Source organism: Marmota marmota, unplaced genomic scaffold (assembly GCF_001458135.2).
Source record: "Marmota marmota marmota unplaced genomic scaffold, marMar, whole genome shotgun sequence".
Lineage (NCBI taxonomy): Eukaryota > Metazoa > Chordata > Mammalia > Rodentia > Sciuridae > Marmota > Marmota marmota.
The window spans coordinates 12,437,943-12,462,706 of record NW_025999932.1 but is presented as its reverse complement, the minus strand read 5'-3'; the positions used below and the strand labels follow the sequence as shown (position 1 = coordinate 12,462,706).

The following is a 24,764-nucleotide window of genomic DNA, read 5'->3' as shown; positions in this document are numbered from 1 at the left end:
AGTCCTGGCTTATCTTTTATGAGTATTTGTTTTGTTTTTATGATGCTATAGGTTGTGCCTAGAAAGCTACATTCCTAGGACACTGTATATGAGTGTTTTTATCTACATGGAATAGATTGCAAGAGCCAGGCAATGAGAGTTAAACCATAGCTAAAGGATCTTTTTTTTATTAATTTTATTAATTAGTTATTAATGCTAAGAATTGAATTCTAGGTCTCCTGTATGCTGAGCATATTCTCTGCCTCCACCCTCAGGATTATGGAATCCTAAATTAGTAAGATTCAGTAATAATAGCAGCTTTGAATGATTGAGTACTCCTGCTCTTATGATATTCACCTAGTTTCTTATCCTTTAAGATTCTTTCTTATCCCAAAAAAGGCATGGTCAAAAACCATTGCCTCTTTTTAAAGATGTGATTCTGATTCTGGGTCTGGAAAGTAGTCTCCACCCGAGTCCCATCTTATAGAGAATCTTTTCCCAAAGGGATATGTAGGGAAAAAAAAGACACACATTGCTTGACCTATAGGAGCTGTTAGAAAGAATAAATCTAGCCTTTTCTCTCTGCGCACCCCCGCCCCACTCTGGTGGTGCTGGGGAGTGAACCCAGGACTTTGTGCATGCAAGGCAAGCACTCTGTCAAATGAGCTGTATCGCCAGCCCCAGCCTTTTCATTTTTAAGATGAAGAAAATTAAGCCCAAAGACAGTGAAAAATTACATAAGGTCAACAGTTTTCTGTTTCTCTATTGATTGACACAGTTCTTCAAGTGGATTTATTGTGACGGTGGTTGTGATTTGTAGTTAAAGAGTTTGTCTATTACAGCTCACTAGATTATGGGCATGCACCATCACACTGGCTGTGAACTCTTAGTAAAACTTTGTTGTTTGCTAAGTGTAAGGCTTTTAACAAGTCTTCTGCATCTCAGTTTTCTGACTATATAATGGGAAAATAATACTTGCCCTACACCCAGGCTGGAGACTGGAATTTATTTTATATATGTGAAAAATGCTTATTTAATATTGGAAAAATTATACATATTTTCTAGTTTGAAAATAATATAGTAATTAATGCTGTGGAAGAATCATTTACATAACATTTTTTTCTATACAACAGTCTTTTTTTGGTACCAGGGATTTAACCCAGAGGTGCTTAATCACTGAGTCACACCCCCAGCCCTTTTCTATCTTTTATTTAGAGACAGGGTCTTACTGAGTTGCTGAGGCTGGCTTTGAACTCGTGTGATTCTCCTGTCTCAGCCTCCTAAGCCATTGGGATTACAGTTGTGCACCATCATGCCTGGCCACAGCATTCTATTTTTTTTCCCTCTCTAAATATATTCTTTCTTTACCATATGCTACTTTATTTCAAAAAGATTTGTTGAAAAGTTTTTATCCTCTTACCAGTGTCATCACATTCCTGCTAAACATACTTCCATAATTCCATACATTGGAAATAAATAAGATTATATTCAGATTCTCTGAATGAAATATGGATAGCTTTCTAGATCATTAAATGTTGTACATTGGCCTTTCTTCTTTAATGTTTAGTATGTAAAGATTAGTATCACATGTTCACATGTTCTCTTCCTAAGTTTATTGCTCATTTGAGATTTCTTGACTTAGTATATAGAGTTAGCCGGGCCCAGTGGCAGCATGGGAGGCTGACACAGAAGAATCCTGAGTTCAAAGCCATCCTTGGCAAAAGTGAGGCACTAAGAAACTCAGACCCTGTCTCTAAATAAGGCTTAGGATGTGGCTTAGTGCCCCTGAGTTCAATCTCCATCCCCCACCCTACCCTGCCCAAAAAAAAAAAAAAAAAAAAAAAGTATGTGGAGTAATTGAAAATATACATACTGTTAATATTATGTGAATATTCATTTAAAAATGAAAAGCTCATCCAGAAATACTAACAGAAATAGCATTACTATTAAGAATGACTGTCCATCCCACCACCACCAAAGTAGCACAAAAGACTTGCATTTTTGTAAATACTTTTAAATAAATTAGCTAAATTTTTGTCAGTTTGACCTAATGAATTACCCCCAACCCCAGTCCCAGAAAGGACATTGGGGAATTTCAGGAGTTTTGGGTCCCAGTTTGAGAACCATTGTTGCTGTCCATATACTCAGACCATGACCTATGTTTTATTTATCTTGCTTTGTTACACAACAAATTGGAAGAAGCATAGCTTGTTATGATTGTTTTATAGTAAATAGAAATATTTATAAATGAGAGGGGAAAATTATACTAAAATAGAAGAGGCCAGTAAAATAAATATTGTTTAGTTCATATTCTATTAGCCTAAAAGCAAATAGCCGTCGTTACTATTAGAATACAAATAAGTTTCAGTAAAAATTCTTTAAATTCTTTACTTTAAATTTAAAGTAATGTGATCATAGTAATCAGTAAATCTGTATTTAATAAATAGCAACGTATGACACCAAATCCAGGTATTTATTGCTTATAGTAAATTCATGGAAAAGTTTTCGGAATAAAGTGGTGTTACAAAACTAGTCTTACAAATGAAATAGTCCAGTCTGGCATTTTTTCTGTCCATTTTTCTAATGTGTAAAATGTTTTGTTATTTTCCAAATAAAAATGTTATTTGCACTTCCAGAATGATGTTTGCAGTATCTAATTAATATTCATTTGGATGTATTTCTTTTTGGTAGCTGACTGGAAATACCGGCATGCAGGATTGATGGCCTTATCTGCAATTGGCGAAGGGTGCCACCAGCAAATGGAAGGAATTCTAAATGAGATAGTAAATTTTGTTTTGCTTTTTCTTCAAGATCCTGTAAGTACCAGTAAATACTTGATTTGTAATCATAACTGTAGTTTCACATGGAACCCTGTTGTCCTTACTAATACAAGGGAATATATTCCAGCATCCAAGAGTAAGATATGCTGCCTGCAATGCTGTGGGACAGATGGCTACAGATTTTGCACCTGGTTTCCAAAAGAAATTTCATGAAAAGGTAAATAACAAGTCCTCAAATACTCCAGTCAAACTGTAAGAACAGGGATTGGCATTTAAAATTATATGCCTATTTATTTGGTTTCATTTCCCAGGTGATTGCAGCTTTGCTCCAGACCATGGAAGACCAAGGCAATCAACGGGTGCAGGCCCATGCAGCTGCTGCTCTCATAAACTTTACTGAAGACTGTCCCAAGTCTCTACTTATTCCATACTTAGATAATTTAGTGAAACATCTGCACTCTATTATGGTACTTAAACTTCAAGAGGTGAGTTTTAAGATTGGGTGTCAGGGGTGTACAGGGATTAAACCCAGAGGCATTTAACAACTGAGCTGCCTCCCCCACTCTTTTTTTATTTTGAGACAGTATTTGCTTAGGGCTTCACTAAGTTACTAAGGCTGGCTTTAAACTTGTGGTCCTCCTGCCTTGGCTTCCAGAGCTGCTGAGATTACAGGTGTGTGCCACTGCACCCAGCAGATTCTCTTTANTTTTTTTTTTTTTTTTTTTTTTTTTTAATTCTCATCAGTTATACATGACAGTAGAAAGCTCTTTGATTCATTATACACAAATGGAGCAGAATTTTTAGCTTCTCTGGTTGTGCATGAATAGAGTCACACCATATGTGCAGTCATACATGTACCAAGGGTAATGATATCTGTCTCATTTAGCCATCTTTTCTACCCTCTTGCCCCCTCCCTCCCTCCGCTTTATGCCATCCGAAGTTCCTCCACTCATCCCACCTCCCACCCCATTGTCTCCCTTTTTTATTTTTTTTTTAAATATTCATTTTTTAAGTTTTAGTTGGATACAATACCTTTATTTTACATTTTATGTGGTGCTGAGGATTGAACATGCTAAGTAAGCACTCTGCCACTGAGCCACAGCCCCTACCTCTTTTATTTTTTGAGTCGGGGTCTCACCAAATTTCCCAGGCTGGCATCTAATTCAGCCTCCTAAGTAGCTGGTATTACAGACATGCTCTACTATGCCTAGCTTAATTTTTCTTTTAAGTTGTGGGACCATTCTAACCAAACATTTGTATGTTCTATACTATGTATATCTAGCTTTGAAATACCATTGCCTGATCATAACAGTGGAAATTGCCAGAACTGCACAGGCTATATGAAATCATTTACAAAATAAAATCTTTGTGAGTTAATTCTATGGAGCCATTTAAAATTTTCCTTCGGATTTGAATTAAATTCTACTGTTTGAAATACATGAGCAATAGACCAAAGCTTGATTCCATTAGAAGTATCTTTTTAAACTGCAGTTTACTTTGTCCTTCAAGAGAAAGTATGTTTTCCCAGAAAGAGCATTAAATCTGTTAATGTAGACGAGAATTTTTCAGTATAACATTTATCTGTGGAGTTTTAACCCATGTAGAAAAGATAGATATTTTTTTTTTTTTAAGTTTTGTTATTACATAAAAAACAAAATTAGATAGCGACATTGGTGCTGTGGACTGTTAAATACCTGTGATGTATTTTCCTCTAGTTCATGCAGGATGCCTCAGATGTGATGCAGCTATTGTTGAAGACTCAGACAGATTTCAATGATATGGAAGATGATGATCCTCAGGTAAGCAGTATTCTTGTCCTTACCTTGATCCATTTATGAGTTGTGGACAGCGCAACGTTAAATGTACTTAAAAAAAAGAATGATAGCTCTCTTGAGTTACATTTTCAGATATTCTTTTCACTGGTTTCTGTTCTTCTGGAGTCGGGTTTTCTTACTCTGTTGTGACATGTTTCTGCTTCTTTTGACTCTTTCGAGTTTTGTTGCTCTTGGACTCTGTGCAAAGCTCTTACCTTCTCACTCTCCTGGAAGCAGTAGCATTCATTCATGGCTGCAGGTTACCTCTGTATACTTGTGACTTGCAGATCAAGGTTCATTTGTCAACACCCCTTACTAAATATCTCCACTTGAGTGTCTTTTACCCCTTTGAATGCCAGATGACTTGTCTCCCCTACCAGGAGAGATAACTACAGAAACTTGACCATTTCAGAACCTGCAGTCTCCTCTCTCTGCACATGAGTAGACACACATATTCTATTAATTTAGATGAAACCCCTGCCATCACAAACAATATATGCCTGGCTAAGTCCTAGTCATATTTTTCCACCTCTACAAGAGTTCATTCTCAGTGTGGGCATTTAACACTTGCAGCAACATCATAGATGTCTGTCATAGTTTTAAAGGTATTCTTAGTGCCTAAATACGCAAGGCACTCGTTAATTGTTGAATTAAATTTTTATTTTACACAGCCACAATGTAATTGTTTCATATAGCTTAACGAAGAAAATATCATTTTACAATAAAGCTTGTTCTGTTTTTGTTTTGTATTTACTTTGTTTTTAAAGTGGTATATAAATATACTTGTATCTTTGTATCTGTGAGTGTACAGAAGTAAATGGCTAGAAGGACAGTTTGCAAATTGCTAACATTAGGAATATTGTTGGGACAGTCAACTGCAAGGAGGGTAGTGAGAACTGTGGCTTTAACCTTTGAATCAGCAAATCATAATACACCTCATGTGGAAAAGAGCCAGTACACATTTGTGGAATGAGTGGACTTTATTTTATAATTGAAAAAAAATTTTTTTAGAAGTGGGAAGTGGGCTGGGGCACCACATAATTAATTAATTAATTAATGAGTAAGTAAATAAATAAGTGAACAAATGACTAACGGTGTTTTTAAAAAAGTGGAAAGTATAACTGTACCTGTGCAATAAATAAGCAAACAAATAGAGAACTGTATTCCATGGGTAACAGGTAAGTGCATGTGAACAAAATGGTAACACAGAGGTGTCTTAATTATAACCAGCTACTTACCACATAAATTATAACAGCTAAAAGGACAGGATATTTTGTTTCTTGGGTTTTAATAATGTCTAATGAATGAGGAGCCAGGGAGTAAAGATAGAAAGTCATATCAGATAATGTTTCTGCCTCAAAGAAAACTCATGCCTAGGAGTTGGCATATTTAGTTTTATTCAGATGATGCAGATACTAAGAAAACTAATTATAATTGCTTCTTGAGGGAAAAAAATAAGCCTTGCCTGCTGTTTCCTATATCCCAGTTGAAAGTTCACAGGATTTCATTATTGATTCAGAACATTTTTTAATATATAACATTAGGAATTACATTTACTAAAGTGCCATGAACATATCAAGAAAACATTCTCTGTGAAATAGAGAAATAACTTTATTATATTCTGTTTACCCATTACTTTAAAATCTGTTTTAATTTTTTCCTTAGATCTCTTACATGATCTCAGCATGGGCCAGAATGTGCAAAATCCTTGGGAAAGAATTTCAGCAATACCTTCCCGTGGTTATGGGGCCTTTAATGAAGACAGCTTCAATTAAGCCTGAAGTAGCCCTTTTAGATAGTAAGTGTCTTCACAAGGACATATCAGTTGTAATATTTCTGCCTTTACTATTATTTTTTGTAAGCATTTGTTTCCTCCCCTGTTAATAGCCCAAGACATGGAGAATATGAGTGATGATGATGGTTGGGAATTTGTGAACCTTGGAGATCAGCAAAGTTTTGGTATTAAAACGGCAGGACTGGAAGAAAAATCAACTGCTTGCCAGATGTTGGTATGAGATTCATAATTGTTACTCAACTTCATTTATATCCTCTCTAGTTTTCATAGGAATGTTTTTAATAAATATCTGGAAAAGAAATAATTTTAAAGATTCAAGAATATATTCCTTAAAAAAGCGTAGATATTTTTTGACCAACATTTTTACTTCTGGATTTTTGTCTTAACAAAATCATGTGAATTAAACCTTTCATATTCATACTATTTCTAATAGTAGAAACAGTGAACAACTTGAATGAAAATGACTTAATTGCTATGTCCCTAGAGTATTATAAAGCTGATACAAATGGATTAGAGTATAAGTTGTGAAATGAGGAATTTTGTCTGTTTTGTGCTCAATGTAAATAACTATATTTTGAATGAATGAACAGAAATGTGATTATGGGATTAAAAGTAAAGCTAAACTCGTATGGTTTTTCTTAGAAGTCTAATAATTTTATGTCCTATATGCAACTTTAAATGTAGTGCTAGTCAAGATACAACATTTTGGAGCTCATGGTTTTGCTGGGGTTTTTTTGGTATGTGTGTTGCTGTTGTTTTTAATAAATACATCAACACCTAAAAACTGGGCTGGAGAGTGTAGTACTTACTTTGCATGCACAGAGCTCTGGGTTTGATCCAAAACCAGCTCCACCAAAAAACAACAAAATGAATCTTGCTGGGCACTATGGTACCTGTAATCCCAGCAGCTTGGAAGGCTGAGGCAGGAGGATCACAAGTTCAAAACTAGTCTCAGCAACTTAGTAGTAAAGACCTTGTCTCAGAATAGAAAAACAGAAATGACTAGGGATATGGGTCAGGGGATATTGAACCCTGGGTTCAATCTCCAGTACCAAAGTTAAAAAAAAAAAAAAAAAAGAACATGAATCTTTATTTCTTTCTCTAATATTTTTGTTTCAGGTTTGCTACGCCAAGGAATTAAAAGAAGGTTTTGTGGAATACACCGAACAGGTTGTCAAGCTGATGGTCCCTTTACTGAAATTTTATTTCCATGATGATATCCTATACAGTAGTTGGATGTAAAACATCTAGATTGAATAGAAGTATAGTTACTTCGGTTATTATAGTTTTGAGAGGTATAAATCACCATTATTATTTGTGTCCTAACCTAGTTTTACTCTGTAAGCTTGGTTTTCTGCATATACTTTTGTTCACCTTGTGTCAAAATCATGGAAGAGAAAAATGTTAGTTAACATTTTTTGTTAACTTGTTGTCAGTTTTCTTTGGTCTACTTAAGGATTTTAAGGATTATTTTTTAGCAAGTATAAGTTAATTTTCTGTAATACAATCCTACATTACAAATGTGAATAGTACCTCTGAACATTATTGTTTTGATCCTCAATTTAACAATAGTCATAATGTGTATAAGTATAAACACTTAATTCCATAGCTGGGTAAAGTTAGCACAGCCAAACAGAGGGGTAGAAAGAACACAGATCAGACCCAAGCTTTGGAGTCATTCCTTGTAATGTCCTAACAGTGCTGTACTCTATGGAGATGGCTTTGCCCAGCAGACTTACAGTGATGCCAGGGATGAAGCAGAATTGCTTTTAAGGAGAAGTTATCATGATCTTATTTTATAAATGGTATTAGATATGGAAAGGTGACTAAATCTTTATTGAAAACCATCAAAGCTAGTATAGGAATAGAATGGTCTCGGTGGTTTTCTCATAGAGACCCAGCTTCAGTTACATTTATTAGAAGAAGTGTATTACCTAAAGTTTTGGATAAAGGTGCATTTTGAGAAATGCTCTCATGTTCTTAAAGATCACAGATCTTTCACAGCCCTTATTGAGTTTGGGGATATATTTGAGCAATGGGATGCCTATCTTGTCACTGGACTCATCCCTCCTGTATCATAGGGTAACAAGAAAGACAGGTATGTCATGTGACCATGGAGACTTCTGTTTTTTTTATACACACTTTATATTGAACACGATTTATTATCTTAAATAAACAAGAAATTGCCTAACATTCCTCTTAACACAATGGTAGCTAAGGCTTAAGTAAGTAGAATGGCAGCCTTTTGAAGTTCCTTAATGATCACATTTCCTTAACAACAAAACGTGTTCGTGTGGCAGCAGCGGAGTCCATGCCTCTTCTCCTGGAGTGTGCACGGGTTCGGGGTCCTGAGTACCTCACCCAGATGTGGCATTTCATGTGTGATGCTCTAATCAAGGCCATAGGCACAGAACCAGATTCTGATGTCCTCTCAGAAATAATGCATTCTTTTGCAAAGGTGAATATTTTTTTTATCTTCAAGAATATTTGTAAGGTTGTGTGTTTGTTTCTTAATCTTGCTAAATAATTTAGGAGAAAATTAGGGCATGCAATTTAAAATCTTTCACTGAAATATATATATATATATTTTGGTATTGTCATTATTTTTGTTTGCTTAGGAGCAGACACTGGAGAAATGGTATACATGCCCTGGAGAAGGGCATTACAGGTGCAGGGAGTAATCTGGGCAAAGGCATGGAAACGTGCATTCTTTGGAAACAAGAAATTCTGAATGCTCTTATACCAGTCTTGATAAATTCCTACCATCATACACCTAATAATCGAACTGCAGAAGTTTAGGTATCAGCTCATCTTCAGTTCTTGTCTAACTCCTGTCCTAGTCATTCTTCTGGATTTCCACCTCCCCTCCCCGACAATGCACATTCCTATTACCTCATCTCTTGTCTGTGCTATTGAGAATATCCTCACTGGTCTCCTCCAGAAGTCTCCCTTCTTTGTTTTCCTCCAGTCCATTCTCCCTTGCCTTAACTTGCTATTTATTGAGTCCCTTCCCTTCCATCTTTAGTGGCACCCCCACTCTGCACAGCTCTGTAGCTTGCTTCAAGTTTTTCTTTAAATGTCTTCACTTTGTCCTCATTCACAGTCCTGAAGTTCAGAATTTCTTGTTTGCAAAGAATTTCCTTATCATTCCCTCCATCTGTTATCCCCTTCCAAGGCACATTTCCCTTTCTTCAGTGCTTTCTTTATAGGTTGTGCTCCTTAGGGGAGCCAGTTTACTACTTCTATTCCATCTTGGAATCCTCAGTGCCTAGCATAATTAATGATTGTCACAGTAGATATTCCTAGTACATGTTTGGGGTTGTAGTTCAGTGGTAGAGCACTCATCTAGCACATGTGAGGCACTGGGTTCGATTCTCAGCACCACATAAAAATAAATAAATAAAATGAAGGTATTGTGTCCATCTATAACTAAAAAAAATTTTTTTAAGAAATATTATTTGTAATTTCTCTTTTTAACCTGTTAAGTCCCAAGTGTTCAGGTCTTCAATTTTTGTCACAAAATTGTAATGGACTCATTAAAATAGGTTGGAAATCATTATGTGGAGCTTATATGTTGTATTATTAATATTATATAATTATATTATACTGCATTTAAGGTTTTTTATTTCTTTTTTTGCATTTAAATTTCTTGTGGGTTTTTTTTGGGGGGGGGGGGATAAATATTTATTTTAGTTGGACACAATACCTTTATTTATTTTTATGTGGTACTGAGGATCAAACCCAGGGCCTCATAAGTGCTAGGCAGTGATCTATCGAGCCACAACCCTAGCCCCTGCATTTAAGTTTTTATAAAAGAAATTCTGCATCTGGTGTAATGGAACAATGAGTTAAAATGCTATTATTGTGACAAATACACAAGTATATACATATTTAATCATTAATCTCCCTGGATATTGAATTAGGTACATTTTTATTAGACATCCATATGATTCTTAATATGGAGTAAACTTTTTAAAATATTTTTTAGTTATAGTTGGACACAATACATTTATTTCATTTATTAATTTTTACATGTTGCTGAGGATGGAACCCAGGGCCTCACACATGCTAGGCAAGCGCTCTACCACTGAGCCACAACCCCAGCCCCTGGAGTTCAACTTTTGACTCCAAAAAATTTTAGATCTTATGGATTGCTCTTTTTTTTAATCTCATTAGTGCATTGAAGTAATGGGAGATGGATGCCTAAATAATGAACACTTTGAAGAACTGGGGGGTATACTGAAAGCAAAACTTGAAGAACATTTTAAAAATCAAGAATTGCGGCAAGGTAAGTTTTCAGTGCTTTTATTTCTGAAGGAAATCCTTGACCTTTTTGGTGATAATTTAAAAACATTTATTTGGGTGTGTTTTAGTTAAAAGACAAGATGAAGACTATGATGAACAGGTTGAAGAGTCACTACAAGATGAGGTAAATTATTCCCTTCAGAACTTTATTTACATGACCATTTGCCTCTGAAAGATTTTTAAATGCTTGAGTTTCTAATTCATCTTGTCATTCTGATGTAATTATCAGTAATCTTTGGTATAAGAATCTGGCGCTCATTTATTAATTTATAGAATAAGTAATTTAAAATTAACTGATTTTTCTTCTTGGTACTGTGAATTTTGTTGTAATATAGCTTGCACACCAAAATGCCTTAGAGTTTACCTGTATTCTGTCTACATGTTGCTCACACAGCAATCATTTATATTTGATGGTGCTTTTGACATTTTAACAATGAGTGGCCTCGAACTCCAGTGTTAAATGATTGCCCAAACAGATGTACAGTCTAAGGCCTTCCTCACTGTGTTTCTCCGTTCCTTCCTCATCATACCATGTTGCGCCATCAAACATATTTCAACTATTATAGGGTCAGCACCTGGGAAATGTGGCCCTATTCTCCCATGCCAGTAGGTCCACATTGCACCTATGTGTGAGACCTCAGCCAGTTCCCCACCATCTCACTCTAAAATGAGGAATATTCTGCCAAAACCAAAAAGTAGTAAGGAGTACTTTAAGGATAATTTTTCAACTGTGTCCCAAAGAAAGTTTTTACAATAAATACAGTATTTGCCACACAATTTTCTTTTTCCAAAGACGGTTAAGTGGCATCTAGTAAGGTTACTTCAGTCTCCTAGAGTTCTTGCTGTGCCCTTAAAGTCAACAAAGGAAAATGTTATTTTTATATTTCTTAGATATTTATAAATGTCATTAATGATGGTAGAATGCTTTTTTACCCATCTGAGTGTGTGTTTTCTGTTATTTTTTTCTTAGGATGATAATGATGTTTATATTCTGACCAAAGTGTCAGATATTTTACACTCAATATTCAGCAGCTACAAGGAAAAGGTGTTACCATGGTTTGAACAGTTTCTTCCATTAATTGTCAACCTAATTGTAAGTGTTACCTCTCTGTTATTTTGAAATTGTTGACTTGGAATTCTTCCATTGTAACTTATAAAACCTTATTCTTCAGGTTAAAATGAGTCTCAGAAATGTGGTTTCCACTGTGTTTTATAAAGTTTATTGCCTTATATAGTTTCCCACTAAATATGTATTCTTAAAAATTGCTAATTAGGTTATCCATAGGCCAATTATAATGTCTTCTAAAGAAATATAAGTGGTTTTTCATTATTTCAAATATTTTTGTCCTGTTCATAAATGGAAATAATGATTTATGTTTTTTTCAGTGGACCATAGCAAATTTATTTATGATCCTCATATACAGTTAGAAATTATGGATAATAAACCCTTATACTCAAGTTTTAAGTATTTTACAGGCTTTATATCTTAGAAAAGTTTTAGATTTGTTGTTGAGTGGAAAGTTCAAATTTCCCGTATACTTCTGCTCCCACATATACATAGCCTCCATTTATTCCCCACTAAAATAGTTAATGTACTTCATTTGATGAACTGCATTGACATCATTGTATAACAGCCTTACGTTTTCTTCAACTTTAAAAAATAATATAAATTAAAAGCTATCTTCAGATGTTGGCACATTTGAAAATATTTAGGCACATATAACCTAATCTGTTGAATCAGTGCTTTAAACTTAAGATTGTCCCAACTTTTTTGTGGGGGAGGGATAACTGGGCATTGATTGACCCCAGGGGCACTTAACTGTTGAGCCACATATCCAGTCCTTTTTCATTTTTTATTTTGAGACAGGGTCTCACTAAGTTGCTGAGACACTGATTTTGAACATGGGATCTTCCTGCCCCAGCCTCCTGAGCCACTGGGGTTATAGGCTTGTTATACAAGTCTTTTAATCCTGAATTTCATTAAATCTGTGTCTTACTAGCTTAAATATTAATAGTCATAAGAAGTGGTTGTTGTTACAGGTTGGTTTGTTTATTGCCCTATATCAGGTATATCCATGTAACCACATAGTCTATAAGTCAATATTTATTTCTTTGTATTCGTTAAACCAATGTTTGTGACTTAAAAAGGCATCTCTTTTGTAGTGTCCACATAGACCATGGCCAGACAGACAATGGGGATTGTGCATCTTTGATGATGTCATAGAACATTGTAGTCCAGCCTCATTTAAGTATGCAGAATATTTCTTAAGGCCAATGCTCCAATATGTATGTGACAACAGCCCAGAAGTCAGGCAAGCAGCAGCATATGGCCTGGGAGTCATGGCACAGTATGGTGGAGATAACTATCGCCCTTTTTGTACAGGTACTTTTGTTTATTGCACTGCATACATTTCATTCTAGCCATCCTTTTTGTTTCTACCTCGTTCTCTTCACCACACCCCTAAACATTATGTGCCTATTTTTGCTTTATTCTCTTCTCCCTCTTCAAATACATCATCTATAGCACTTAGGAATTTATCGTGTTTATTCTCAAAGAAATTAAAATGGAATCTGAGTGAAACAAAAACCTCCCCTACCCTAGCCTTCCAGGGCACATTGCATTTGAGATTTGGACCATAGTCCTTAGTATAGGACTTTAAAAACTTCCTGGGGAATATAGATGGGCCACTCTTAAAACTTTAGTACCCTTGGATGATGAACAGTGTAAATCCAGAGGCTCCTATTTTCTTTGTCTTTATGAGTGCTAGTGCCCCATACTTGCTGAGGCAATGCCTCCTTATTACTGTTCTGTGATGGTGAAGCCAAGAAACTAAAGTCCTTATACTTTTGCATTTTTTTTCACCATAATCTTTTTAACTGGAACAAAGATAAAGGTTCATTTGCATGAAAATGACCACAGTCTTTTTCCCCCCTACAAATGCTTCTTTTAGAAGCACTACCGCTGCTTGTAAGAGTTATTCAGTCTGCAGATTCTAAGACCAAAGAAAATGTGAACGCTACTGAGAACTGCATCTCAGCTGTAGGGAAAATTATGAAGTTCAAGCCTGACTGTGTAAACGTTGAAGAAGTCCTTCCACATTGGTTGTCTTGGCTTCCACTACATGAAGATAAAGAAGAAGCTGTTCAGACTTTTAATTATCTCTGTGACCTGATCGAAAGGTAAGAAAGCACAGACTGGCCTTATTTCATTCTCCTTTTCAGAACAGTGCCTCCTGTTTGTGCATAGCCATCAGTTATAATATTATCTGTATACATTGTGCTAAGAAACTGTATCAGTTAAAATTTACCTTTATGATAAGATCGAATTTTGAGTTCCTTTATGGAATTAAATTTAGTAGTTAGGAACTTGAGACAATAATGTTTTCAGAAAGTTATCTAGTGTACACTTGTTATAGATCAGAATTGAAATACATTGTTCGTAGCATTATTTGATCTTGTTGAATTCTTTTGTTTTTCTCTGGATTCAAGAATCAGTGGGTTATGAGAAGTATTCCAGATAGGTCACCATGATCTAGCCCTGGGCTATAGTGTTACCAATGCTGTTTTATGCCCCTGAATATATCTAAGAGTTGCAACAATAAAGGGAGGCTGTAGAAATGTTCAGATCAAAGTGATAATCTTTGGTGTCTGTTTTTCTAAGCCCACCTTTCCCTCAGTATTAATTCAGTCTTGGCTCTGTCACTTTAATTACTATTTTTAGTTTGGGAAAAATTCCAAGGGTACAAATAGTGGTTTTGTACCAGTAGACCAACATATTCCTTCAAGCCTGTTTAAGTTCAGGTTCGCACAAATACTGTGAGTGTTCCCATTGAGAACTTCAGTAAGAGAAATGTGGTAGTCACCCTATAGACTTCACCATCCTTGCTAAGTCCTGCATCAGTCAGGCTATTTGATCATTTCCTTGGAAGTGACTACTCTGAAATTCTCTAAATATAATGAAGGCAAAAGTTCTGCTTAAATTCACTATTATGTTTCTTTCCATTAAACCTGCCAAGAGTTTATTTCCCTGCTTATTGCTCTGTTTTGTTTTGTTTTGTTTTTTGGTTCCAGGGGTTTTACTCCAGGGCACTCATTCACATCCCAGACTTATTTTGTATTTAGAGACAGGGTCTCACTGAGTTGCTTATTAGCGCCTCACTTTTGCTGAGGCTGGCTTGAACTCCTGCCTCAGCCTCCCAAGCATCTGGGATTATAGGCATGCGCTGCTGTGCCCAGCTCCCACTTACTCTTGAAATGTGCATATAATCCTTTTGAACTTTGAGTTTATTGTAGAAACTATGTACCTATGTTAAGAAACCTAATAGTAATATCTTGGATTTGTCTGTTTGTTGAGGGATTGAACTCAGGGGTTCTCAACCACTGAGCTACATTCTCAGCCCTTTTTTGTATTTTATTTAGAGAAAAGGTCTCGCTGAGTTCCTTAGTGCCTTGCTGTTGCTGAGGCTGACTTTGAACTCACAATCCTCCTGCCTCAGCCTCCCGAGCCACTGGGATTATAGGCATGCACCACATTGCCCAGCTAATATCTTGTTGGGGGTTTATTATTTGTTTTTTAACACATTGCAAATTATTTATAAAGCACATTCGATTTGGCTCTTAAAACACTGCTGAGAGGTGAGCCAAGTATTTTTCTTGGGTTAAGATCTAACATGAAATTATTTGGTTTCCTTCCTGTTCAGGTTTAAAAGGTAGTTGATTTTAGTGAACACATAATCATTATGTAGGGAAGGATATAGTGCAGTGTAAGAGCTTGAGTGATTTCTACTTATAAATTTCATTTGTAAAGGTTTTTTATCTCTTTTTTTTTTCTTTTGTCAGTAATCACCCAATTGTTCTTGGCCCAAACAATACCAATCTGCCCAAAATATTCAGTATAATTGCAGAAGGAGAATTGCATGAGGCCATAAAACATGAAGATCCTTGTGCCAAACGTTTGGCTAATGTAGTTCGCCAAGTACAGGTGAGCAGATTTGGTTGAATTGGGAAAGGAGAAGGGTTTTTTGTTTGTTTTTCTTTTGGTAGTAGTAGTTTTCATATTCTGTATTAGAAGAAAATGAGAAATCTAATGAGCCAAAGAAATTACATTGTTTGTATTCTCTATCTCTAAGCATTGAAAGGATTATAACTTAATATAATCTGTCCATATGTTCTGTTACTTATTAGAACTAAATTTTTCATCTTAAACTTGAAATCAAGCCTTCCAGTTGGTACCTAGCATATGTTCATTATATAATAGTTTTCCTGCCTATCTAGAAGTAAAGTAGATGAGATTTGATAATAAGTTGTCAAATAGCAAAAAAATTAATTTTTGCTTCCTGGATTCTTATGATGTATAGGTAACTTTGAGGTGTCATCTGTTAGTGTAGCTTTATTAATGCAAAAATGAAAACTTGCTGTAAACAATGAATTTTGAGGAAATGGATAGATAAATTGCTTTTACAATAATTTCCTTCAAACTAAGATACTTAGAAGGTGTTTTGGCATTGTTACAGTATCTACACAATGATTATTAAAATCCTTCCAGATGATTGCTTCACCTTATCTAAATTTGTGCACATGTTTTTTTCCCTAGACTTCTGGAGGATTGTGGACTGAATGCATAGCACAGCTCAGTCCCGAGCAGCAGGCAGCCATACAGGAGCTCCTGAACTCTGCTTGAAGGGCCTTAATACCACCCACCAGAAAACTAACTCCAAATAAACGTTTACCCTTTTTGTTTAGGTTTCTTTGTTTTGTTTTTGAGCAAGAGAGCGGTAGTGTTGTGTGTAGGCCATTCTTCTGGAGATCCACAAGCAGGAAGAGCATCCCTGTGTGTGGAGTGGAGTTGCAGTGGATTTCTATCAGATCACTGAAGGAGTTCCCCGTAAGCCCTACAGTAGCACTGAAGAGTATTTTTCTATTGGTATATCCCACCCATGTGAAGGGGAAGGGAAATAAAATTAACTTTTCTCATTAGACTTAAGGAAAAACAGCTTTAAGATCAGTTACTCAGCGTAGGTGTGTGTTAAAACAAATTGCTAGACATCTAGTGTTCATTCTATTAATCGGAGTGGAGTCTTTTTGTGGGGTAAAAGGAAGCCTTCACCCCAGCAAAGCAGTAGATGCAAAAGTTGGGGAAAAAAAAAAAAACCTGATGATAAACAACACGCATGAGGCTGTCACATTTGATTGTCAGTTTTGGTTGTTTTTCCCAAAAGGCTTATACAGGGACTCAGTTGGGAGGCTTTTCAGCTTCCAGCCCTTGAATGTGAAGTGTCGTTGGCATGTCTGGCAGTAGTCTCTCATTCACTCCTCAATAAACAACGTTGAAATACAAAAGAAGCTTGTGTAAAAATTCAGTACTGTCTGGCTTTGATTCATTTTAGTGTTTTTAATATAAAAATGATCTAATATTTTTTTAAAGCAATAGCTATGGCTCTGAATGGTTTTCCCTCTAATATTTTCCTTGTGCAATTCAACCTTAAAAGCATCTAGTTTCTACTGTCTTCCACGTTAATTTAAGCTAAGTTATGATACACCTATTCCGTTCACAGTTGGTATCCTTCTTAAGGTTACAAATTTCAACCAATAGTTTTTTTGAGCTTGGATTGTTATGGTTAGATAAGAGAGATTTGGCTTAGTGTTTTCATTACAAACTGTAATTGCTGTAGAGCCACACACAACTTTTGAACTTTAATTTTGCAATAAGTATTATGGCTAAAATTACTTACTGAAAATTTCAGTAAAATGTGTGAATGTTTTTTTTCTTTATGTATTAACCTTATAGCAGTAAATGACTTGCTGTTGTTTCTTTAATTTTTCTAAGGGATCTGAATAGATTTCTGTTGAAAACTTCAGTGTTAACATTTTTATAGTTTGTACTAAATTTAACCATGATATGAAAATGAATTTTATGCATAGATCAGAATTTTAAATTAAAGTTTTTTTCTTTAAATGATTCGCATTACTTTATTAAAACTAAATCTGAAATGGAATAGAGAAGAGGATGGACTGTATTTAGGTGGTTCACTTGTTAGGAAATTCCCTTCAAATATATTTTCAGTTTGCAACACAATGCTATTAGTCTCAAGGCTTTGGTATTTGGCAGAACAACATTGCATAATTCCACCAGCATAGTCATTGCTTTGAATGGGTGGTACCTTTGGGACTCTTGTAAGGTGTTTAGACCTACCTTTATCCTGTATTCCTGTGGAAGAAAAAATGGGAATTGAAGTGAAAACTAGTGGAAAAAACATGACATGCCTTCTAAGTACAGGTGGTGGCAGTACGGTCAGAAGGTGTGTGGGTTTTATGGAGAAGCTTGTGTTTGCAAAAAGAGCACTGTGCTAAAAGTACTGTTGGAGAAAGAATCTACTTCCAGTTAAACCATTTCAGGTTATTCAGAAAATGTACCTGTAGTAATTAAGATCTAAAATTCCTGGAAGAAGAGCTCAAATGGGTACATCCGCTAAGTATAGACTGTATATATCCTTTTTGATAAAAGTGCAATAGCAAAGGAGTAATGGAAATAGAATCGAGTTCATAAGAATGGGTGGCATTAAAGGTTGCTAATGCCATGTGATCCTGAAACCCAGAGCTCAGAACTAACTGTAAGATGATATTCTGTGAGCTAACAATTCTTTGACATAAACTTGAAACCTTTTTTGATAGCTCCTCATTCTGTGTAAGCAAAATGGGGGAAAAATTTTTTTTTCTTTTGTACCACATTTAGTGGCCTTGTATGTCAGCAAGTAGTGCTGTATTCTTTATGAATCTGAACCATTTCTGAGGGGGGACAATGTGTGTGGCTCTTACATTTTGGGAAATTTTCTAAAAGAATTCAGTTACACGCTCAAGTGTTAGAAACTTTTAGCATAATTCAATTTGGAATATTTTTTATGATGTAAATTTAAAGTAAAATTATCTTTTAAGGTAATTGATCATTCCTGTAACAACAGGCACTTTTTTCATAACTATGGAGTTGTGATCTGAGTTAATAGAATTATTAGTAAATCCATAAGAATAAACATTCTTGATGCATGTGGTCTCAATAAATAGGGGGTTTGCATGTACATGTATAGCCTAGTAAACGTTGTATTTTATGATTTAGTCATATTGAATGATTGCCTGTTTGGAGTTAAGAATTGGTGATCTTGAAAGGCTAAAGAGCTAGCTAAATATTTTAATTAGCCCTGCTTCTGCCTAGGAGTATTGTTGGTGTCTCTGTTTCTTGTCTTATTTCCTAGAGTTCTCTTTATCACTCTTTGCCATAAAAAGGAGTAATAGCTAAAACCTACCATGTTACATTTTCCTAAGCAGATTCTCCTTCTTGATCCCAAAAATACAGGTAACACTATTTTAAAACAAAGTTAATTACCCACTAGTACACACATCAAACTTAGGGATGCGCTTGGGTTTTTACTTTTAGCATTTGGAACTTCTGAAGGGGAGCACGTATTTAGAACAGAGGTTAACTTCTGAATCCATCCTGAATTTGGCTCTCTGCCCTTAATCACATACAGCTGTAATCCTGACAGTGTATGCCACATGATATTTGGACTTAATACTTCTACATATATTCATTATGTGTATATTAATGAAAAAAATATACATAGTGCAAACATTTTGGAGGTAACATAGCCTAATTTTTCACTCCTAAATACTCTTTTTCCATGCTTTCATGTTTATTGGTAATAACATTTGAAAAGGTTTTTAATTACAGTCTAACAACTTGTTACTGTATGTTTAAAATATACTTTAAAAGATCATAATATTGCATAGTTAAGACCATGGATTAGCCAACTCATTCTGTGAAGACTCATAGTACATATTTTAGGATTTGCAGGCCACAATCTGTTGCGACTACCTAACTTTGCCATTGTAGCATAAAAGTAGCCACCGCAAATGATACTGAACAATTAGGTGAGGCTGTTAGTGAAATTTTTACAAAAACAGACTAAAAAAATGGTGGTTTATATATCTGCTCACTTGGACTTAATGGTTCCAAATTCACTAAACTCTGGATCAATAGAACTTGTGTCTCATACTGACATGAACTTGGTACTTGGGTAGGGTGAGGTCACTATCATTGCCATGTACCTGAAAGGAGAGCTGGCATGCCTGGCCAGCTGTCTCCCCACCCCTGCTGCTTTCTACCTCGGGACCCAGTGAGCTCCAAGTAAAGCAAAGGGAACAGCTGCTCCCTGGGCTGTTGTAAGGCCTACATGTGAAGCATCTAGCCTTGTAGACTTGCTATGATGTGTACATGTGCTTGAATAGATAGAAGTAAATTGGTATAACATCTGTGTCAGATAAATGTACAGCATGGAAAATGGAAGTAATTAGTAACCAATAAGTGACATTACACCACTGACCAGACTGTGTTACCAGTGAAGTGCTGAGGTAGACATATGGTTTGTGCTAACGGAGTACACAGTTTCATAAACAAAGGCAAAGTAGGGGGTGTACCAAGTGTGTAGTATGAAGATGGGGAAAAGATCACACTGTGGGGGCTGGGGATGTGGCTCAAGTGGTAGCGCGCTCGCCTGGCATGCGTGCGGCCCGAGTTCGATCCTCAGCACCACATACAAAACAAACATGTTATATCCGCCGATAACTAAAAAAATAAATAAATAAATATTTAAAAATTCTCTCTCCTCTCTCATTAAAAAAAAAAAAAAAAAGATCACACTGTGTATTTAACACTGCCATTAGGATGTGCATCCAGGAAATTATAGCAAACTACACCAGAGATCAAACAAGCACTCCTAGTCATGGAGAAAATACAGCCTGGGATGGACATTCTCTCCAGCCCTGCCACCCACTGTTGGGGTTGCCAGAGGGTCTCATTAAGGACTGACACACAGTCTGCACTGTTTTGGAGGATGAACTCAGCCAGACAGGCAGAAGGCCAGGAAAGTAGTCCTCTTACCTGTCACCCACCTGTGGATCCTTTCAAGGGCAAATATTGCTGCAAGCTAGTTTCCCTCTAATTATAATTGAGTTGATAGTGGAGAAAGAACGTGTCAGATTATGGGCAAACCATTTAGAGAGTTGACCCCACCCCCAAATTCAAATTACTTCATTCATCCATACCTAGAAATCTAATGGGGCAGGTGGTCTCCTTTGGTGCGTCCCAGCTGAAATCTTCCATTGCCTAATTTCATGCACCTGTATTTCCTCAAATTTTTGGTCTCAGCTTACACACATGGTATTTTACAAATTAAATCCCCTTGGCCAGGAAATGCTGAAAGTAAAAATATTTAAGCAGTTAATCACCCTTAACTGCATTAGCTAATTAAATTATTCTATAGTTTAAGGAAAATGTAAGGGAAAAATTCCAACATTTTAAAGAAATATGAGCTACTGTAAGAAAAATATGGTCTAGCAATATTTTTATTGTTCTTAAATTGGTTCTTAAGGGAAAAGGTTACCAAATATAAAAAGACAAATGCCATAAGACAAAAGCTCACATTGTGGCTATTAGAAAAGAGTAAAAATATGAAACAGCAACACAAACAAGGACACTTAATACTAGAGGAAAATGGTTACTGTGATCAGTTCTTGAAAGAATAGTGAGTGTCCTAATAGCAACGGTTTCATATCCGAGGCCTGTGACGGAGATTGGGATTTAGATTGAGGGCTAAAGGGGAGACCCTGTTGCTGCCCTCCAGAAACAAACCTCAAGAGACTTGGGAACTGGGCTTGGGGCAGTGTCTTCGGGTGTGATCTATTTTCATTCAGCCCAAGGGCCACTCAGGCTGAGTACCTTCCCCCCAGTGACTGCTGGGCTATAGTGATGGTGAACTCCAAGGAGTCACTTGGCAAAGGTTTGCAAGAATGGAGGGACAGCAAGCGGGACCTAATTAAAATGCCCTCTCCTCCAACTCCAGTTACTTGAAGCCCCTCCCTCCCGAAGTTCCCAGTAGCCCCAACTGGCTCCCTGCCAATTAAGGGGCCCACACCCACAGGCTTTCTGCAGTTTCCAAAACTGCCTGGCTGCAGGTAAGGGGCAGTTTTCCCTCTCCCCTTTGGTACTGAGAGCCTCTGTGCCTTTCCTGCACCTGTGCCCACTGCAGTTCTGCCCCTCAGCAGCGACTCCTCAATGGAGCTATTGGAAGGATTTTATCACTTCTAAACAGTTCCTCGCAAATGCATCCATTCTTGTGATGAGAATGCCAGTAGGCACAGTGGCTCACACCTGTAATCCAGCAGTTTAGGAGGCTGAGATAGGAGGATCATAAGTTCAAAGCCTGCCTCAGCAACAGCAAGGCGCTAAACAATTCAATGAAACCCTGTCTCTAAATAAAATACAGAGCTGGGGATGTGGACTCAGTGGTTGAGTGACCCCGAGTTCCATCCCAGTACAAAAAACAAATTAAGGACTGGAAGGATAGGGTAGCTCAGTGGTAAAGCATTCCTGGGTTCAATTCCCCAGTACCACCCCCAGAAAACCCTACAAAGCTGTAGTAATCAAAACAACATGGCATTTTTTCTCAGCAAAAGAAACAATAAGAGAGGTAAATAGGGAGCCTACACCCTGGGAACAAATCTTTACTCCTCACACTTCAGATAGAGCCCTAATATCCAGAGTATACAAAGAACTCAAAAAATTAGACAATAAGAGAACAAACAACCCAATCAACAAATGGGCCAAGGACCTGAACAGACACTTCTCAGAGGAGGACATACAGTCAATCAACAAGTACATGAAAAAATGCTCACCATCTCTAGCAGTCAGAGAAATGCAAATCAAAACCACCCTAAGATACCATCTCACTCCAGTAAGATTGGCAGCCATTATGAAGTCAAACAACAACAAGTGCTGGCGAGGATGTGGGGAAAAGGGTACACTTGTACATTGCTGGTGGGACTGCAAATTGGTGCAGCCAATTTGGAAAGCAGTATGGAGATTTCTTGGAAAGCTGGGAATGGAGCCACCATTTGACCCAGCTATTCCCCTTCTTGGTCTATTCCCTAAAGACCTAAAAAGAGCATGCTACAGGGACACTGCTACATCGATGTTCATAGCAGCACAATTCACAATAGCAAGACTGTGGAACCAACCTAGATGCCCTTCAATAGACGAATGGATAAAAAAAATGTGGCATTTATACACAATGGAGTATTACTCTGCATTAAAAAATGACAAAATCATAGAATTTACAGGGAAATGGATGGCATTAGAGCAGATTATGCTAAGTGAAGCTAGCCAATCCCTAAAAAACAAATGCCAAATGTCTTCTTTGATATAAGGAGAGTAACTAAGAACAGAGTAGGGACGAAGAGCAGGAGAAGAAGATTAACATTTAACAGGGATGAGAGGTGGGAGGGAAAGGGAGAGAGAAGGGAAATTGCATGGTAATGGAAGGAGACCCTCAGGGTTATACAGTGGAGGGGGTAGAGAGAGAGGAGGGGAGGGGAGGGGAGAGGTGGGGAGGGGGGAGGGTGGAGGATGGGAAAGGCATCGGAGCACAACAGACACTAGGATGGCAATTTGTAAATCAATGGATGTGTAACTGATGTGATTCTGCAATCTGTGTATGGGGTGAAGGTGGGAGTTCATAACCCACTTGAATCAAAGTGTCGAATATGATATGTCAAGAAATTTGTAATGTTTTGAACAACCCACAATAAAAAATTTAAAAAAAAAAAAAAAAAACATGGCAATGACATAGAAACAGGAAGCCTCTAAGTAAATCCACAGAGCCTGGGCTGGGGTTATGCAGCTCTTGCCTCACATGCATGAGGCACTGGGTTCAATCCTCAGCACCACATAAAAAAGATCTAAATAAATCCACAGAGCCAACTGGTTTTCAGTAGAGATGACAAAAGCACACATTGGGGAAAGGGGTCTCTTCAATAAACAGTATCAGAAAGACTGAATATGTCGAGACATTACTATGCCCCTATTTGATCATATACAAAAATCAACTAAAAATAGATTAAAGGTTTAAATGTAAGCTGTGAAACTAAAACTTATAGAAGTAAACAGGGCAGTGTTGGGGGGGGGTGTTTTTTGTGGTACTAGGGATTGAACCCAGGGACCTTAACCATTGAGCTTTATCCCCAGCCCTTTCTGTTTTATTTTGAGACAGGGTGTCGCTAAGTTGTCCAGGCATGTCCTGAACTTGCAGTCTCCCACCTCAGTCTCCCAAGTCACTGGGATTTCAGGCATGCGCCACCATGCCCAGCTAAGATTTCTTTTTAAAATAAGACCACAGAGTCAAAAATAAATATGGCTTTGTTGAGAGCTAAAAGCTTCTGCACAGCAAACTAAATAAAGGGGACAGCCTACCGACTACACATCTGATGAGGTATTGACACCTAAAATAACCTAAGAAATAAATAAATAAATAGAAGAAACCTGATTTTTAAATGAGGCAAAAGACCTGTATACTTCCAAAAAGAAGACAAGTAGCAAAGAAGTGTAAGAAAAAATGCCCAGCATCACTAGTTGTTGGAAATGCAAATCAAACCCAGAAGACACTATCTGGCCTCCCAATGACTATTATCAAAAAAACTACAGAGGGGCTGGGATTGTGGCTCAGTGGTAGAACGCTTGCCTAGCATGTGTGAGGCACTGGGTTCGATCCTCAGCACCACATAAAAATAAATGAATAAATGTCTATCGACAACTAAAGAAAACAAAGAAAAAACTACAGAATAGATGAGAATGTGGAGAAAACTGTTGGAGGGAATGTAGATTGGCACAGCCATTACCAAAAAAAAGTATAGAGATTCCTTAAAAATTTTTATATAGGCCAGGCGTGATGGTGCATGCCTGTAATCCCAGCAACTCTGGAGGCCGAGGCAGGAGGATCCCAAATGCAAGGCCAGCCTCACCAATTTATCGAGGCCTAAAATACTTAATAAGACACTGTCTGAAAAAATTTAAAAAGGGATGGGAATGTGGCTCAGTGATTAAATGCCCCTGGGTTCAATCCCCATTATGGATAAAAATAAATTTCTTTGGTAGAATATCATATGATCCAGCAATCCCAAAGCAAATGAAATCAAGTATGTCAAGGAGACATCTGCACTCCCATGTTCATTATAGCACTTCTCCCAGATCAAGAGATGGAATCAACC

General features: G+C 36.9%; 1 protein-coding gene across 1 annotated transcript in view; it reads left to right on the top strand.

The window, feature by feature from the left end:
* The window catches only part of Ipo5 (importin 5), a 35,238-nt gene extending 18,206 nt beyond the window's left edge, over positions 1–17,032 (top strand). Inside the window, exons 10-25 of the mRNA XM_048800998.1 lie at positions 2,671–2,795; positions 2,887–2,976; positions 3,071–3,293; positions 4,251–4,273; positions 4,475–4,558; positions 6,239–6,371; positions 6,461–6,582; positions 7,488–7,584; positions 8,654–8,826; positions 10,545–10,656; positions 10,742–10,797; positions 11,644–11,766; positions 12,837–13,056; positions 13,625–13,853; positions 15,513–15,654; positions 16,267–17,032. Coding sequence (XP_048656955.1) covers positions 2,671–2,795; positions 2,887–2,976; positions 3,071–3,293; positions 4,251–4,273; positions 4,475–4,558; positions 6,239–6,371; positions 6,461–6,582; positions 7,488–7,584; positions 8,654–8,826; positions 10,545–10,656; positions 10,742–10,797; positions 11,644–11,766; positions 12,837–13,056; positions 13,625–13,853; positions 15,513–15,654; positions 16,267–16,353 — 2,039 coding nt within the window. The 3' untranslated portion in view covers positions 16,354–17,032. The remainder of the gene's footprint in view (positions 1–2,670; positions 2,796–2,886; positions 2,977–3,070; positions 3,294–4,250; positions 4,274–4,474; positions 4,559–6,238; positions 6,372–6,460; positions 6,583–7,487; positions 7,585–8,653; positions 8,827–10,544; positions 10,657–10,741; positions 10,798–11,643; positions 11,767–12,836; positions 13,057–13,624; positions 13,854–15,512; positions 15,655–16,266) is intronic.
* Positions 17,033–24,764: the final 7,732 nt, after the last annotated feature.